The following is a 19,320-nucleotide window of genomic DNA, read 5'->3' on the forward strand; positions in this document are numbered from 1 at the left end:
TCCAGGATACATGGATGTGCAAATACAAAGACAATCTCTCTTTTTGAATGAAAAAACATGTTCTGTGAATTTTGGATGCCAACACTGCAGAAAGTTTTTCTGCCTCACGTTTCATATTTTTAAGTAGAAAGTTCATAAAAGCTCCTTTTTGCCTCTATGTTAGTGCATTGTGATTAATTATGATAAAAACATCACATTTTAAAAATAATCCACAGTTGCCATCTGATATTAGTGAAACTGAAAAGCATACCTTTCACTGTTTTCTTCATCACCTTCTTCATCTTCATTACATGGCTTTAACAGTATGCCAACAGTCTGTGGACAAAAGATTAAATGTAGATTTTTTAAAATGGTATTTTGCAAATTGAAAATCCTCCTATAATCATTCCTTACCCTGCCCCCACATTAAATGAATACATAAAAGCTTTTTGTGGTTCATGTAAACAAAGGTCCAACTGCCTGATTTCTCTGCAGTCAAATGAAACCAGTAAAACTTTAACACAAATAAATAAGGAGAGAACATACAATGTACAGTACTAGAACTACAACAGTAGCTTTCCATTTTCAGTACATTCTTAAGGGCTTTTTGTTCATCTACATTTGTTTAGGATGTGGGCAGCATTATTCACTGGAGTGTGCCAAACCTAGGGCAAATTTTGGATCTGAATATTGTTCAGACTGCAACGTTACCTAAGTCTAAGATAATTATGTTGGATGAAGGCTTCTGCTCAGTATGTGTAAAATGAAATACTTCTGACGGACTTTCTAAAAAAAGAGACTATTAATCCCCATTACTAAATAAAGCAACCACAGGGCTGTAAAGAGACGCAGAAATCCTGGCAGTTACTATGACACCATCTCAGAAAGGAATGTTAGATGGATACACATCACCCTGTTTGTTTGTTAAAGCCTAATGCAGGTCAGATGGATTCCTCTAACTTGGAGTTCACTGAGTATGAAAAAAGAGTAGATGCTACTGTAACCAGGTGACATGAAAACAGATTTCCATGGAAGATACCCTTTTAAAAAGCAAGTGCGTCATTTGGGATTGTTATTCAGAAGAGTATGAAATATAAGGAAGTCCACCAAATTAATGTAAGTGTCTGAAGTATAGAGTTAATACAGCAGTTCTCAAATCAATCAAATGAAAGTTTGTTAAAAACAGAATGCTACTCAGTACGTTCAAATAAATACAAATTCATGAATAGCAGCCAATTCCACAAAATAGACAGCCTTCATTCAGATAGGGCCATTGCAGGCTGAATTACTTTGTAAACATGAATACAGTCTTAGTCCTGGAATTTTGGGCCCATTCCAATCCAGAGAGATGATTTCTGTCAGCTAAGTTTCCCTTTCAGCTGAATAGCTAAAACCCATCAAAACACTTTTATGAGTATATACAATTTTTGGCATAGGAGGACAGGTAAGTTTTCACTATACAATAAGTTGTCATCTGCTTTGGGATAAAAAAAATGCCACACAGATTTTCAAATGGTATTTCATGTAATAGTACAGTACGCTGTTATAATCTGAGCCATCATGCTAATGAGAGGCTACAAAATCCCAATATCTAAAGAAAACCTTTGCTCGTGGATATGTAGAACACTGCCAATTAAATAAACAGGCACAGTGCATGTATTTCAAAAGGCAAAAATGTCTCAAGGATTTCCCGTGTTGAACATCAGATAATAAGAGAAGACTACCAGAGGATGCCATTTCAGTATACTTTAAAAAAGGTAAGATTCTGCTTCTGGTTCTTAGCATCTGAACTTCAGACACTGCAAGGGAATATTTACTCTTTAAAAAACAGCACAAATTAGTTATTCCACAGTAACTGTTGTCTTTCAAGATGCTAGTCAATGTGGATCCTACTGTGGGTGCACATACACCCATTTAAATGATACCAGACTTCGTGCACCAATGCTGTGCTCAAACCCTGAGCCTCCTTATAATCCTACATCAAGGCATAAGAAGGTGTCGGCTTCTAAAACCCTGTCAGTTCCCTTACAAATCCTGTGAAGCTGAGGTCTCTGAAAAGTGGAAAAAGGATGGCAGATCTTGGAATCCACACTGACTACAGAATCTGGAAGAGTTACTGTAGCGATGTCACCTTACTATTTTTAGTCAACTATATGTCACTGGGCATCTCACTGTAAGAAACAGACATGCATTAATCTTTTTGGAATGGCAGGTATTAGAAGTACTAACTGTAGTAATCAAATAAAGAGCAATGCACTGCCCTTTAATTCTTTATGTCCGCTCTCACTGACATATCAAGTAAGCAACACAGAACAAAATTCAACAGGTTACTCCACCTTTCCTTACAAATTTCCTTTCAAATTTCCGGAACTGGCACTTATATAGCAGACTGATGCGGCTGCATATAACCTGGTGCACTGCAGCTTCACAGAGAGATACTCACAAGCCAAGTAAGAATAGGTGGAAACGCACATATATTAAGCATATGTAAAGGTCTTTACAGGTCGAGAATCCTAAATGGCACGGTCCCATTAAGATACTGCAAACATTTGGTCTCCAGAAAGACCTATTTCATGGTATGGACCTCACCAGCATGAAAAGAGATTCTTCTTATGGTATCGGTATAAAACTACCTTTTAACAATCTAGCTAAGACTGTTGGTATTAAGTGTTTTGATATGAGTGTAAATAACTAGATTTACTAAAGCTTAGTATGCATTTTATCCCCCCCCCCAAAAAAAACAAAACAAACCACAAAAAAAAAAACCCACACAACAAGGTGGGGTCAAGGGCAAATAATCTGCTTACAAAGAGACAGGTTTTCCATGTGGCTAATTGTAAAATTTGATTTTCTGTGTTTTAGTTTTTACTCCAACGCACAGCACTTCACTGAACTCTTTATATAGAGATTTAGTATTAAAACTCAAGGAAAGGATCTAGAAACACAAGGAGTCCAGTGACATCTTAAAGACTAATGTTATTATGGCATAAACTTTCTTGAGCTGAAATTCACTTCATCAAATGTGCGAAGCAAAAGAAAAAAGAAAGGATATGGAGATGGAGGAATATGTTCAAAAATTTTAATTATTCAAAAATTAATACCAAAAAGGAAAATACTGGTATCACTGCAACAGAATACAGAGAGAGAAAATTAAGGGACGTCACTTCATAAGACATGAGAAATAAAATCAGTTCCCTGGATGGTTTAAGAGAAAAGTAATTGAAAAGCAGCAATTGTGTGTCCTGAGAAGAGAACAGGATACTTAGATTTTTATTACATTAGTAGTAGTTATTTATATTACAGTAGTGTTGAGGAATTTCAATCAATGGTCAGAGCCCCATTTTGCTAAGACCTATGTGAACATGAAGTAAGAACAGTGTCCCTGTACACAGTTTATCATCAAGCTTTGTATAGCAACAGGTGGAGAAAGCCGACAGTGAAAGAGACGGACAAACTAAAGTTGGCATATTTTGGTTTAAACAACAGTACTCTGCTTATCATCTAACCAACCAGTATCAGATGGTAGTACTCTTACTTCAGAAGTTTTTATCGTTTATACGGCCTAGACAGGCTATTTTCTGCATAGTACAGTCAGCTGCTTCGGTTTTAATCGGCACGTATCTTTTAATAACATTGTTCGATCTCAGAAGTATACAGAGGACGGGGAAACCTATGTTCCACCAGAAATAAAACAGATGGAAAGGTTTAGGATTATGAGTTAGGCAATCTCAGGCCATATATCAGACCCTCCCTAATCTATGGGTTTGCATTTGTGTAACTAGATACGTAATTTGCAGCTGAAATTTACCAGGCAATATATGAAGCAAGTAATAAATCTTTAAAACCTTCTGCATAGTGTTATGCTTCTGCTCAACTTTATGCACAGTACTGATTTTGCATGATTAATTTAAGTATAACATGCAACAACAAAACCAAATGTTTATACTGTCAGTAGGTGTCCACAAACAAACAGTGTTCCCTAAAGCTTCGTGCTTGTGCAGCAGCTCAGGAGAGATTCTGAGGTCAACTCAACTGATTAGCAGAGCACCCTGTTTCTACTCATCATGCACATTTCTCCACAGCCTAAGTCTGATTCTTTAGGCCATGGTGTCCAACCAATTCTGAAGGAGTAGCCACTACAGAAACAAGCATCTCAGAAGAGCTTATGATAGCTTATTTCTTGGGTTTAAAAGATTTAAGTTATTTTCTATAGTGACTACTGATATAGGGAACTAGCCACATTATTCTGAGAAATGTTTATTGTTCAAACCAACTAGCCACTCTCAGTCAAACAGCCACACATGGCGAGCAGCTAATGTGTTGGACACCACAACTTCAGATGAAGGTTCATCTTCAGGAAGCCTTTGCTAACACAGATGCTACTCCAGCTCACCCTATCCCTAATAATACACACATTAATATGAGCAAGATAAGGGGCTGATATCTGTGAAAAGGAAGAAAGAGGAAGAATGCAAATAAAAATAAAATGTGATCAGACCTACACACAAGCTATGTTTACACTATATAAAGTCAATTTTAAGGCAGTGAGTTTGATTTTACGTCACTGTCTTCATTATAAATATGAGGTCAATTTGAGGGAGCACTAAGGTCAATATTATTACACTCACAAAGTGAGTCAACACAGCATCAAGTTCAAATTTAAAATTCCAAATGAAGGCTAGAGTGGAAAGGTCATCCCTTTAAATCAACATTCTTAGCCTCTAGAGGTGCCCTGTATGTATCTCTCAATGCCCCACGGTTGTCTGCTCTGGTCGCTTCCATCTCTGCTGTTCTCCATGTAGTACCCAGAGGCACTGAGACCTTATCTGGGGTGAGTGAAGTCTCTGCTCTACAGCTTGGCTGAGGGCCAGCTGGCCTTTAGCTCATGTGGTAGAGTGCAGGGCTTTAGACCCTATGCTTGCAGGTTCTATCCCTGGGGTCTGTTGGCGTTACATCCAGATGCGCAGGAATTAGGTAACAGGAAGCCCATAGTGGCTAGGCTGTGGGAGTCATGCTTTCATGACAGGTTGAGAAACTCTTCTTTGTTATCAGCACGGTGACCACATCTACCCGTGAAAAAACAAAACAGCCCCAGCGCAAAGTGGTGGCTTCCTTCCTGCACAGGATAACAGCAGAGGCCAAGATTTTTTTTTTTTCAGCACTGGTGCTGACCCCTGCCCCACCGCACCACATGGCGGATAGGCTGGGCGGGGGGGGGGGGGGGGCATGCTTGTATGAGAGTCCGAGAAACCTTTTTTCTGCAGTTCACATTTGTACAGGGGAAGCCCCCACCAGAGGCGCCATGCAGTCCGGGTCTACCTCATGCCCAGCCACATCACATGGCTAGCCCCCGACACAATAAATGCATGTGCCTGCAGCAGTGTGCAGACCATACTGCCAGACAGCACCATATCCTGGCTTGCACTTGTTGAGGGCTCCAAAGGCCGGAAAGATTTTCTGGGACCTGCTGTTGTGGAGGAAGAGAAGGAACAGAGTCTCTCTCCATGCGGTGAAGATTTTCAGGGGCTTGCTGTTGCCAAGTAACAGATTACAGCTTGTGATATCCGGCAACCCCATGACACCCCTTACAGAATGGGGTGGAGGGCAGACCCCACAGCCAGTCAGGGCTGGCCCTCTTGCCACAGCAACATGCTGAAGGGACCATTTCAAGTCGCCCTTCAACCAATTCATACCCTCCGACACCCTTATAGAATGTGAAAACAAAAAGCAGTCAAGTAGCACTTTAAAGACTAGCAAAATAGCAAAATGGCTATTACTTGACTGCTTTTTGTTTCGATAGTGTATAGATTAGCACAGCTTCCTCTCTGTTATTACAGAATGTGGGGCGGGGGGCACAGATATCACAAGCTGTAACCTTTTCCTATAATATTTTCAGGAGCAGGGGTGCTTTTAAGGGGAGCAAAAGTGGCTGGAGGGCCAGTTGAGATGACATAGATACCTGGGTGATCCCAGGGCATAGAGTCATTCTGGGATGTGGAAACTGGGTGAGCTCCACCCCCCAATGTTGGGCACATCTGTGTAGTGAACGGGGAAGCCAAAAATCCTGAACCACAATTTGTCTTCTTTCCCTGCCTTAGAGAGGTGGCTTTAGTTGTTATGGGTTTGCACTTTCTTCAATTTTACTATCCTACTCTTTTCTCAAGAAGTAATCTGTTCCTGTGTATTTTCAGGGAGGATGTTCCTGGTTTCAAGGGGCGGGGGGGGGCGAGGCAGAGGCTGGAGGGTCAGTTGATCCCAGGGCAGTATGACAGTACTCTGCCTGGAGCACCGCACCTTCTGAAGCCAGCCTAATCGGTTTTCCTTTGCCTGGGATTCCCTACTTTTCCTTCTTTCATTTTGAAAAAATGGCGACTTGCTTTCCACAGGAGGGACTGAGGGCAATACAATGTGGGAAGATGACAACACATACCCACAACCACTTGCGGGACCTTTTCTCTCCCCATACTGCAAACCCGGAATGCTACAGGGCTGAGGGAACTGAGGGACAGGTTCCCACAATGCACTGCTGCAACAGTTGATGCTTGGCAATTTAGTGTTACAGCACTAACTTGACTTCATGAGGGGGTGAGTATACCGAAATTTAAATTTATAAAGTCCAGTGTTACAAAATCAAATTTATCTCGTAGTGTAGACATAGCCATATAGACTTTAAAAAGAAATTGAGTTTGGCAGAAGGGGCAAGTGATTTTACCCATGGGCTATACAGCAAAGCAAAGAAGTGTCAGATACATAAGGAGAACCCACGTATGCAGTCCAAATCCTGTACTCTAATCACAGGACCATACTGCTCTAATATACAGAATGTATGCTCTCTTCTCCTCTTACCTGATCATTTTCTTCTTCCTCATATACAGAATCAGGCTGTATAACTGCACCACCTACATCAGTGCAAGCCAACATTTGAAAGCAGTCTCTAGTATTCTCAAAGTTATTATCATCATCATCCTTAGTATCATCATCATTCCTAAAAGAAACAAACAAGCAGCTCAGAAGAGCTTATTATAGCCTATTTTATAGCTTAACATTTTCAAAAGCTTTACTTTGTTATTATTTAAAAATCCTGACAGCTTACAAAAGTTTGAACCATGCAGATTGTTTGCAACACAATTATCCTGAAAGACAAAACTACAGGCACGAACTGGAGAATTGAGTAACATGTCAAAGGCTAATACATTTATTGTAATAAAACTACTTAGAACAAGGATAAAAATGTTGGAACAGGACTTACTTCATGGATACACATGTATTTTATAATCAGTTGACATTCTAATGATCATTAATGGTGAGATTCACAGTAATGATCAAGGTATTGGCAAGCATATTTCACTTTAAACACTGGGGTCAACAACACATTCCCTCTCCAGTATCACCATACGTCATTAGAACACAGTATAGTGAAGGCCAAAAAGACTAAAGGATCATATACACTGTGGATTAATTCACACAAAGCAATGTAAATTCTAGCGCACACTACCTTTTGTATACTAACTGGCTTGCATGGACTCTGCTGGTGTGTGCTGAAATATTTCTAGTGCATATTAATGTAGTTCTGTTTGAAATGGATATATTGACATGCAATGGGACACTTCCATATGGACCAGCTGGTCTGTATTGGGGGTATAAATATTAGAGTGACATTCACTTCCTAGATCAGAAACCAAAAAATGATATTGAAGAACTGAGTTAAACTACCTTAAAACCATAGATCAAAAAATCAAATAAACCCTTTACTCAGTTGGTATTTCAGACTTTTGTATTTCACCATTTAAAAGACTAGCTGTTCCTTGCTTGCGTTTCTAGCAAATCTGCCACACTTATAACACCCAGACAGAAAGTTAAGTGTTTATTGTTTTTATTGGGTTTTTGTTTGTTTTGATTTTTTAAGTCTTACAAACAGAACAAGGATCAACATTTGTCTGAGAGGACTGGGATGGTTAACTGTCCACTGAAGAGCCTTATAAAAGCAACTGTTAATTTCTCCAGGACTACACTCATTAAGTTTGCCATTCACAAAAATGGAAGGGTTGGTCATAGACCCTAACAGTGGTAGGCACAAGTAGACTTGGCCACATCTTTAACAAAAAAAAACTCCTTCCAAAAATTCTTCTCACCTTCCTTTTATTTATATATAGGGAGCTATATCTCTCTCACAGAACTGGAAGGGACCTTCAACAGTCATTCAGTCCAGTCCCCTGCACTCACAGCAGGACTTCTCACCATCCCTGACAGATTTTTTTTTCTCTCCATGTATTTGCCCTAAATCCCTAAATGGCCCCCTCAACGACTGAACTTACAGCCCTGGGTTTAGCAGTCCAATGCTCAAACCACTGAGCTATGCCTCCCCCCTACAACTGCTATAAATGTGTGCAAAAAATTTTACATATTCCGATATGCACTTCAAATAAATGGCAAAAATAGAATTCTGAAACATTCTAGAATTTTTAAGAGAGGTGATTATTTGCCCCATATATACAGCATATGGACAGGCAGTATAAATATGATAAACCACAGAACTATGTGATAACAATAGATTATAAACCTTTGGCTGCTTCACCTTCCCTCTTCCTACCCCTCTGCTTCCAGGGGCTTATTCCAACATACCAGCCTGCTGAGCAACTTCAAACAGCCTTTAACAAGTGTTATCCCTGCATCAGTTGTCCAATAAGATAGATTAAGTTTTACGGGTAACTATTCTCGTTTTTAAATTAAGCTTTTTATGTTTTTAGTAATATGTTCTATGAATCATACACTTTTACTTTGCATGTTTTCTTTGTGTTTGGCCTGGAACATAGTACAAATAATCCACTGGCTGCAGTGTTTAAAGGGCTCACAATGTCTTTAGAAGGAATGTTATCATGGAGTGTCTATTAATCCTCCAGTGGCTAGGATGAATACAAGTGGTGAATTGCAGCACCAATGCCAAAAACATCTATTGGTTCCAGATTTAAGATAAACAAGGGAGTCCACACTCCAAGCCTGGTCATCCCATTTATACAAATGCTCATAATGTATTGAAGGTGAGAAGCTTTTGGACAGAGGGATTTGCAGAGGATTACACAGTTTTACTTAGTGACAGAGAGGTAGCTGTGTTAGTCTGTATTCTAACAGAACAAACCAGCAGCCATGTACCACTTTAAAGACCAGTCCTTAAAATGCTACATGACTGAAGGACAGTATTACTTATAAACTAGTCTATCTACAGAGCTTTTAGCTTAGAAGACTGGAGTGCTGTTAATATAACTTGTCTTTGAATTAGAAACAGTGGGTGAGGAAGGCAAACTAGCCAGGTTATAACCCTGCAGGGAACTATCATCTCCTGGGGAGGTTCAAATACACACATTGAATCTAGGTTCTCCAGAGAGTAGCAGCCAAAATTTTTTGAACTAATAGCTAGAGTTTAAACACTAACTCAAGGCATTCCTTCCCATCCCGCAAATCAATGGGAGTTCCGTCCAACAGAGGGGCCTCAGTGCATGAAAAAGGGTTGGAAAGATTTGACTACACAGCCCCATTGAGACATAGGGATGACAGCTACTTAGTATGCGTCTGGGGCAGTCCTACATTACAGGGGAAGGTCAAATTAAAGTACGCAATTTGCACTATGTTAATCACGTAGCTAAAGTAGACATACTTCATTTCGGATTTCCACACCATCTTCACTAAGGGAGGTCGATGGGTGTCTGGGCCCCTGTTGATGTCCCTTATTCCTAAAAAGGAGCAGGAATACCCCAGTAGATGGGGCACCATATAATTTCAATTTAGTGCTTCCCCTCTAAGTGTGCTACATTGAACTCCAGAAGATTGACTGCAGCAGGGCTGATCTTCCCTTTAGAGTAGATGTACCCCATTTTATTTGCTGTTTTACAGTAAAAATATTACAGAGGAAAACATGCTAAAGATAAATATGCTTATTTACAAGGAGCTGTGTGATAACTCCTAACTGCAGGTAATAATTGGTCTATGCCGTCAGAGAGAAAGGAAAGAACAGGCACCGGCCTCCTTAAGTGCTCTGGCTTGCTGATGATATTGTCGTCCAACTCAGGGTGCTGTGAAGCCCTTAAACCCAAGCCAGGCAGGAATGAAACGGAGATCTTCACCCAAAAGTGATGACTATAGTTACCATGAAGTTGTGAAAATTATCAACTCCAGTCCAATGTTTCTCTGCAGCTTGTGATTTTTTTTTAAAATCAAACTGTTTACATAGGAATTTGATCAAAAATAATTTTACTTTTATGTGCTCATGAGTTTTAAGTAATTTACTGCTCTTGTAAGGCTCTAGATTAAGAGCGTGAGCAGAAGTACAAGCTCCACACATGGCCTTGCTCATCATCTCATCTGGAATTTGGAGAAACTTCTACCAAGGAGGAGCAAAGCTAAGGTGAAAGAGCAATTTAGGCTTTACGCCTATGCAATCACTGGTGGAGGGGGAGCCTATAACCACGGGTCTACTTGTAACACCATGGAAAAAAAAAAAAATCTAGAAATACACAACTACGTCCCCATTGACATGCGCACATCATACTTTTAAATGCCTCTTTAATAATCTATTAAAATACTAAGTTTAGGGCAAAGAACAGCAATAAGTGAAATTTGAGTTCATTTTACACACATTCAAATTTATAAACACACAAAACTTCTATTATTGTTTTTTAGCAAGTCTGAATTCAAATAATTGTTCCTGAGCATTATAAAGAGAAAAATTCTTACTGGTTGTTAGATCCTTCCTCCTCCCTATTAATATTTTGTGCTTCATTGTTACAGACCAGTCTGTGTTGCTGTAAATTCTTAAGATTGTCATCTATGCTGCTCTGTAGATCGAAAAGGTGTTGTTCCACAGCTGCTCTAATTGTTCTCTCTAAAATGCTTACAAATAAAAGCCAGAGAAATATGTTAAAAACATATTTTGATATCAGTGGATAGGTATGGGCAGTAAAGTAGAAAAAACAGAACACCTGGGAGACATAAATCGAGACTTCCCAATACATCAAGAAAAGGCAAAACTATTAATCTTTCAAATGTGACCACAACAGTAACTGGAGTCATTTGCTTACTCAATTGAATTTTAATTGCACACCAAACAACAAGCAAGAAATTTATATAATGTATTATAAACTCATCCCTCACTATACGAGCACAATTGGTTCTCAAATTTCTGCTCGTAAGTGAAAACTCATAAGAGCAACACTAAATTCCCATTAAAATACAAGTAAAAATCTCCAATTCATTCCAAGTGATTGTAACTTGACATAAACCAGTTGACTTTAGGTACTTTCCTGATGTAGTTGACTAGGATATAGGATATATTGTATGTATGTAGAACAGGGGTTCCCAACCTATGGGTCCCATTAGATTTGTTAAAGGTTACCAGCTGGGCAGTTCTCCACTGCATGCAGCTGTTAAAGAAGCCATTTGCAGTTTTTTTAACACTGCTGCCTCAGGCAGATATCTATCAATAGCGATAGCTGCCATTTCCAGCAGCTATCTCCACTCCCAGAGAATAGCAACTACCTCAACACTTGAGTTAATTGCTGGGAGCAGGAGGGCTGGGGGAGCCACCCAGCCTAACAGACCCCATGAAGAGGCTACTGGGGGTGAAGGTGGGAGGACTGTCTAAGGCTGGGACTGTTGAGGAATGCGGTGGGGGGGTGTCTAAGACTGGGGGTAGTTTGGGGCTGCTGGGGGGTGGGGGTCTAAGACTGGAGGCAGTTTGGGACCGTGGGGGGGAGGCGGTTAAAAACTTGGCTGAGAGTGAGGTGGGGGGGGGAGAAAAACAGGACTAATACAGTAAACCATCGAGTTACCCAGGGGTTGTTTTAGCCCTGTATCACACTTGAATTTTCCTGCAAGGGGAAGGGAACCGGGAACCAGCAGAGCTGGTCAGTTTCCTGGGTCCCAGAGTGGCAGGAGCTAGAAACCAAGGCAGGCTGGTTCCAGTCTCCCCATGGCTTGCGGGTCGGGGAAACTGATCAGCTCATGGGTGGTCAGTTTCACGTTCCTGCCATTGCAGGGGAGTGAACCAGGCTAAGAGCCTTCTTCTCTTCCCCCAGCCACAGGGCTGTCAGCCAGCTTCATGTCTGAGGGAAGGGAGGCTCCAGCTGTGGCTCCGTTGCCCCCCACATCCAGGCACCCTGCTCATATAAGTGTGGGAATTTCACTCATATAGAGAATAAAGATAGGTATGTACTTTCCTTGTTTTAGTGAGTACTCGTTAGTAAAGTACTCATTAAATGAGGGATGAGTGTATATTTGCAACATGGTATGGGCCAAGAGGCCTCAGACAGACAGATAAGAACCTTACAGATCTAGACACTGTACAAACGTAGGAAATCCCTGCCAGAAGGGCTTATAAAGTGAAAAAAACAGTAAGACATAACAGGTGAATGGCACAAATAAAGAGGACAGGTGGGAGAGCAACAAAACAGCGCATTTTCATGCAGACTAGCTGTGACAGCATATCTTCTAAAGAAGTGCTCCCAGAGGGAGTCAAAACAGTTTCTTCTAGAACAGTAGCTCTCAAACTTTTGTACTGGTGATCACTTTCACACAGCAAGTCTCTGAGTGAAATCTTTCTAATCACCTCCCCCTCCATTAAAAATATTTATATTTAACACTATCATAAATGCTGAAGGTGATGCAGGGCTGGGCGTGGAGACCAACAGCTCATTACCTAATAACCTTGTCTCCTCCCGCCTCAAGAGTTACAAGCCCCAGTTTGAGAATCCCTGTTCTATACTGCTTCACTCCTACCTATTCTGGAATGATTTGTGGTTAGATTTCCTCTCCAATCACAGCTGCAACCCAATTGAACTTGATCTCACACTGCCAATTAGAAGAAACTGTAGAACTACAAGGGTGACTGCAATTACCTAATGACAACTTTGGAGGAATACCAGAGTTTATAAAGCATCCACCCAAAGAAAATGAAAAATAATGAAACAGGATATTTAGCAACACAGGTACTATTGCAACACAAAAGCCTATGGCTCCGTATCCAGTTGATAACACTGTGCATAAATACAATGAGCTTCTTTTACTTCTAAATGCTGTATTACATTTCCTAAAGCACATATGCAGTACTAAAAAACTGATGTACAGGCTATTACGGTCCCATGTATTTGACTCACGTGTTTTGAAAGCAGGCATGTTAACTATGGCAGACTGGTAAAGGCTAAGTACTGGAACACAGACTTTATATATTAGACATACTTACTCTGTAGAGGCTGGCAAGATGCTTATGGGAGAGAGATGAGCACTGTAATAAAGAAGAAAAATGGGCTGTCTTTACAAAAGGTTTTCAACACTACATGAGCATTCTGAAGACAAGGGGGAGCTCTGAGGATACTAAAAATAGCAGCTCAAAGAAATACATATAGGCATGCAATGAACACGTTGGCCAGCAACATTATGTGCCATTGTTCCAACCTCAAGGAAAACAGACTAAAGCTGGATCAATAATTGGATAAAGGGGGTCTTAAAACAGGTATATACTGCAGAAAATGGTGGCAGCAGCAATTCTGCAGTTAAAGTAATTGAAGAACCAATAACCCAAACATTTGAGGGAGCATTGAGCTGCTGTGGGCACAGTCTCTCTCATGAGAGTTTGTAATCACTTGCACTTGAAAGGCTGTGTGACACTTTACATAATATAGATGTTAACCTCATATCCCACAGCAAATTCCAAAACTTTCTGACTACCTTCCTTCCCTCCAGAGTTCCAATTCACTACAGCAGAGGTCCCCAACCTTTATTATGGACAAGACCACTTTTTTGAATTTAAGGGCAACCCAAGATCTATCCTGCCTTTTCTCCAAGGCCCCATCCCACTCACCACAACACTGCTCACTTTCACTGAGCTGGGGCAGGTGTTGGGGAGAAGAAATGGGTGCTGGCTCTGGGCGGGGGCAGGGCTGCAGCACACACTTGGGGTACAGCAGGGGATTCATGGTGCAAGAGGGGTAGGGCGTGCTGACTCTGGAAGGAGGACCAAGGCAGGAGTGCCAGATGATGGCTCTGGGAGAGAGCCCAGGGCTGAGGCCTGGGGTGCAGAAGGGGGCTTGGGGCACTGACTTTGGAAGGGGGAAGATCAGGAGTACAGAAGGGGATGTATGACTCCAGACAGATGACATGGCAGGGCTTGGAGTGGTGCGGTTGCACAGCCAATGGAGCTGCTGTCATGGGTCAGTGGCTTCTGGAAGTGGTGGCACTACGTTCCTCTGATTTGGCTGCGGCTTCTGCTGGAAGCAGAGCCATAAGGAGTAGTGGATACCAATGTCTACCCACACAAACATTTGTACCTGTGCAGGGCTCTACATGCCATTCCTGGAAGGGGCCCCCCTATGACCCCAAAGGGAGGGGGCATGCGGGTCAGTGCATGCCCCTTCTCTGCCAGCTCCCATGGGCTGGGAACAGAAAAATGTGCCTAATAGGAGCTAGAAAGTGCTTGTAGAAGGAAGAAACAGACCCCTTGTCCCCTGTCAAGGCCCTGTCCCTACTCTGGCACCCCGAGCACAGAAGGTGGAAACCAACAAAATTTAAAACACCTTACCTATATACAGGCTTTACTTTAAAACTTCTCAAGGTCATAGATCCCTGGAAGGTATGCTGCCACCACCCAGGTTAGACAAAAGCCCCATAACCCAGGAAGACAGTCCTGAGAATATCTTCCCAGGGGCGTACCCCCAAGCTCTTAACCCTCCATCCAGAGAGTATTTAGAACAAAGAACTGTAATTTAGTAGTGGGCCTTCTAGGTCAAGGCATACACATTCACCGACCCTTGCCAGGACACAGTTATCAGATCAATTGCTTAAAAACAGTAAGTTATTCACAAAAACAAGAGAAAATAAATCGTGGGGTTGCACATGGAGAAAATACTTCCCCAGGATTCAGCTTAACAGTTACAGGGAGGAAAACCATCAAGTCAAAGCAACAAAAACATAGCAACAAAACAAGGCAACAAGAAAACAGCCAGTCCAACCAAATTCAAAATAACCTTAACCTGACCGTATCTAACTATACATTTCCCTTTCACTTACATCTCTATGGTGGATTTTGAGACAGCCAGGATATTTATGGGATTCATTTCAGTTGCCTGGGAGACATCCTTTTCCCTCCACTCTCTCTGCCTCTCCAGCAGACAAAATATCCCTTAAACTGTAATTTTCTGAGTTCAAAAAAGTCACTCCACTCACAGTGGCTCACCTGGGCTCAAGTTACATCAAGAGATCAACCTCTTCCCTGCACTCATTCATGACACCCCCCTATACCCTTCCTTCACAGACATGGAGCCATACTCTGTTCCTGGGAATGGGCTGGTGGCATAAGGACTGATCATGATCAGCTGGGAAACTCCCCTGGACTGAGCAGTAGACCGCAATCGGCTGGTTGGTGACCACTGAGCTAAGATGCTCTTTACTCCTTGTGAAACTACTGCATAATTTTACTGAGCACTGTGGAAATATGCTGCAGCCCATCCCAGAAACTAACCTCATGGGATTTTTTAGACTTTGTTACTTGTTATTAAGCACAATGTATTTTAATTCTTTACACACAAAGTATTATGAGCATTGTTGAATTCAGAAGCATACTAAATTTCTGAGCAAAATATACCCCATTTAAACATTTTCCTTTGCAAATTCTAATTACAAAGCTTCAATTGTGCATAAAATATTTGTTCCAAAATGAGTTTTTAAACAGACTTGAATAAATATGCTTGTAGTGAATTCAAACAAAACTAAGTTCCACCATAAATGACAATGACCATCAGAGCCTCATTTTGCCTCTTTCACAGACAATGACAAGACTGTTACTGCATACACAAAACTACAGAGAAATGTTCTCTTTATTTCAGCTAAAAGAAAGGTGGGGGAAGAGGAGAGAGCATTTAACCCAAGTTCTAGGCAATTTGCAAATCATCCCCTGGGGGGAGGGGAAGTGAGCAGCTACTTCAACATATGAAAACATGAACAAGCTATCAGAAAAGATTTGGTGATTTGTTTCCCCACACAATGAATACATGGATTCCTGGCGCACTAGTGGAAACAGTTCTATTCCTTGCCATTATATTAAGAGGATTTAACCAAAATCTAGCCAGCACAGGTCAGCCTTATGTGGTACCAGCATTCACTCATATGATCTCCCTGTAGACATTACCACAGGTTGAATATATTAGGAAGTGCCAAGCTTAGACTTGTTGGGCTGGCTAATCGAAAGGTAAGTATTATATTAGCCAGCTCCTCAGTACCTGCTGTTACAAAGTTCAGTAATTAGCCTGGACTAACTATACAAACAAGTAAAGTATTTCCTTGCTCCAACAGAATGTGGCTGGAAAACAGGATTACATGAAGGACAGGACTTGCTACCAAAGGTTGTCTGACAGAAAAATAAAAAACTTCTTTTTTTAAAATGAGGAAGGTTTGGCCTTATTACTAGCAGAGACAGACATGACTTGTATGTTGTCGGTGTGTAAATACAAACTCTTCAGTAAATTAGCCGACACTGTACAAGGATGGGACTTTTAAAAAGGCTGATGCTGATAAATGGGTTGTTTTTCAAATGTTTATTAAAGGGTAGTCAAATTTTGCAACCAGTTTAGTGGGTGATATTTTTAGTGGAAGAAAAAAATCAAATCCATTCCCAGTGTACTTAAACACTGATTAACAGCGTGCTTAGACAATATTAGTAAATATATAAACAGATATTTTATTTTGAAATGTTTGACAAACAAATTACTTCATCATTAAAATACAGTCATCTCTAGGATGGTGTGTAGAAGCTGAGGAGATGATCAGAGCATAGCATATTGCAAAACAACTAGAGGGAGGAGGGGAGCAAGGGTAATTTTAGTCAAGGGCTCTAGTACAAACACATCTTAGGAAACTGTGATGATGTGGAGTTTCACACAGATTTCTGTCTGTCCATGTTCAAATTGTCGGCAGCTGTGGCAACATTTTTGCCTTTCAAACCAGCGTCCAAATTATTGCATTTTTACAAAGTGTCCAAATTATTGCAGATGATGCTGAGACCACCAAACCCTCCAACTTTAAAGGACAATCTTCACGCAGGCCGTTTCATAAAATTCAGTAGTGCTCTTAATACAGGTCTAGGACGCACTGGTGGTATTCAGTAAAAGATGTGCATAAGTCAGCACGATTACTAAGTCTGAACAAATCTATTTTTAAGGAATTTCTTACGATTTTAATGCTAAACAACTGAGCAAATTAGTATTTTTTGAAATATTTTTTTGAAAAGCATATCAATCTTAGCTCATAGTATATTACACTTCAGAACCTGCCACCAGCGAAAGAATTCTTCTGTGTTGTAAAGTGCATGATGGCTTGTATACAGAGACTTAATGCAGAATGACACAGCAAATGATCACAAGTAAATGTATCTTTAGGTTTGAGAGTGCTACCATATTTTGGCAACTAACACACACCTAGTAACTGACACCACTCCTCTTTTTCTGCCCAAAATTAGCCCCGTTAAAAAGAGAAATGACAAAAATACTACTAGCAAAAAAAAAATCAGAATTTTTAATGTTTTTATTGATTGCTTGTTTATAGCTCTCCATTGTTTCATATCATTTTACAACCCGCCCAAGAGTAAATATTTAGTCTTGATATTACATATCTAGCTTAAAGGAGTCTTATTTCGAATCATTTCAAGTTAGTATTTTTAACTCATTTACCTGTGCAGCAGAACTTTGCAGGCCATTCTGATTACTTTTGCTATTCCAAATGAGCACTTCATATAAAAATACTGTATTTGAAAAAACAATAAAGTATGATGTTTGCTGCTCGCTTGACTTCTATGGCTGCCTGTCAGACGGTACTTCTGGAGTGCTGCACTAAACCCTGCAGTCTAAATAGAAACAGACTGCAACATGAGGTCACTACTGACAATAAGCTGCCCAATCAACACACTAAAGCTTTCCTCGTTTGCACTTCACACTATTTAGTCTAGGTGTGAAACAAGGGCCTTTGCTGTATTTTTAAGTAACAAATCTTAACCTAAATATTGTAATTCATTTTCTAGTTTTTTTAATTCAATCAGTAACAGTATAAGTAGCAAAGAAAGAATGTATGTACTCAATATGCCCTCCTCATCAGCCAATAGGGATATTAAATTGCTTCACTAAAAGTCTCTAATGTAATATATTTTATTGGGTTTATAAGTATAGAAAAATACTTTTTAAAAAAAAAAACTTATGCAAAGAAATGGTAAGGACTTCCTATTTTTTGTGCATCTCACACCTTGGCAAGTCCACAGAATACACAATATAGTTTAACAGCAGTAAAAACAGAACAAACCTAGAACTTTAAGAATGAAATGCAAAGAGGAAACAGCATTAAGGGCAGAAAAGAAATGCTGAATATTCTGCATGAATTTTAATAGATAAGGATGTTAGTGATTATCTCAATATGATCTTTTGAAAATTACTTTGCAAAAGGGAGTTAGCAAACAACACAAGGAAGTCAGCACTAGTGGAGCAGATGAATTGAAGTGCCATGGTTACAGGCTTTTGAAGATTCATTTAGAAGTATCATTCTGTACTCTTTTTAATATGTAGCATCACTAATGTACAAGTAGTTCATCTGACTGAGTAATATGGATTATTAATCAAATATTATGTGAAAGTTAGAGTAACTTTTTCAAAAGTCAGTAAATTAAGTTGTATTAGTGATGGCTGCCCATGTTTTCAAATAATAAGCAAAGACCGAAAACAGCATTAAAGCCATGCGCTGAAAAGCAAATAAGTAAAAGGAGTAAGATGAGGAAAATGGTGCACATTAATTTAATTTACAGCACATGATGTTCGAAATTATTTAAAGGAATTTCCAATTCATGGAGTCTAATGTAGGTGTCATTACTCTCCATCAGGTTTCACAGAGCTAACCATACTAGTCTCTTTCAGCAAAAACAACAAAGAGTTCTGTGGTACCTTAAAAGACTAACAAGGTTATTATGGCATAAACTTTTCTGAGTTGCACATGAAGTGAAAGCAAAATAAACAAAAATGGGAGTGTAACATCGGAGCTAACTCAAACCAGGTGGGTGTGGATAAGGTGGTGAGAATGCCTAAAGGGGAAAATTACTCAATGATAGCCATTCCCAGTCCCTATTCAGACCAATTCTGATGGTGTCAAGTTTGCATATGAATTCCAGCTCAGCAGTTTCACACTACAGTCTGTTCTCTCTATCAAGTCAGAGAAACAATCTGAGACATATACAACCTCAGCTTTCCTTTCCCTTTCAGGTAGTTTTTGCAGAGAGGCTACAAGGCCAAATCTATGATTATAAGTTTTTGATACATTAATCCC

General features: G+C 40.2%; 1 protein-coding gene across 3 annotated transcripts in view; it reads right to left on the reverse strand.

Moving 5' to 3' along the window:
• The window catches only part of FAM13B (family with sequence similarity 13 member B), a 78,148-nt gene that overhangs the window by 20,695 nt on the left and 38,133 nt on the right, over positions 1-19,320 (reverse strand). For all 3 annotated transcript variants that reach the window (XM_075010164.1, XM_075010166.1, XM_075010165.1), the window contains exons 8-11: positions 13,211-13,252; positions 10,708-10,863; positions 6,826-6,964; positions 251-315 (exon numbers count right to left, since the gene is read on the reverse strand). In XM_075010164.1, the coding sequence (XP_074866265.1) occupies positions 251-315; positions 6,826-6,964; positions 10,708-10,863; positions 13,211-13,252 (402 nt within the window). The remainder of the gene's footprint in view (positions 1-250; positions 316-6,825; positions 6,965-10,707; positions 10,864-13,210; positions 13,253-19,320) is intronic.

Source organism: Carettochelys insculpta, chromosome 15 (assembly GCF_033958435.1).
Source record: "Carettochelys insculpta isolate YL-2023 chromosome 15, ASM3395843v1, whole genome shotgun sequence".
NCBI classification, from domain to species: Eukaryota; Metazoa; Chordata; order Testudines; family Carettochelyidae; genus Carettochelys; species Carettochelys insculpta.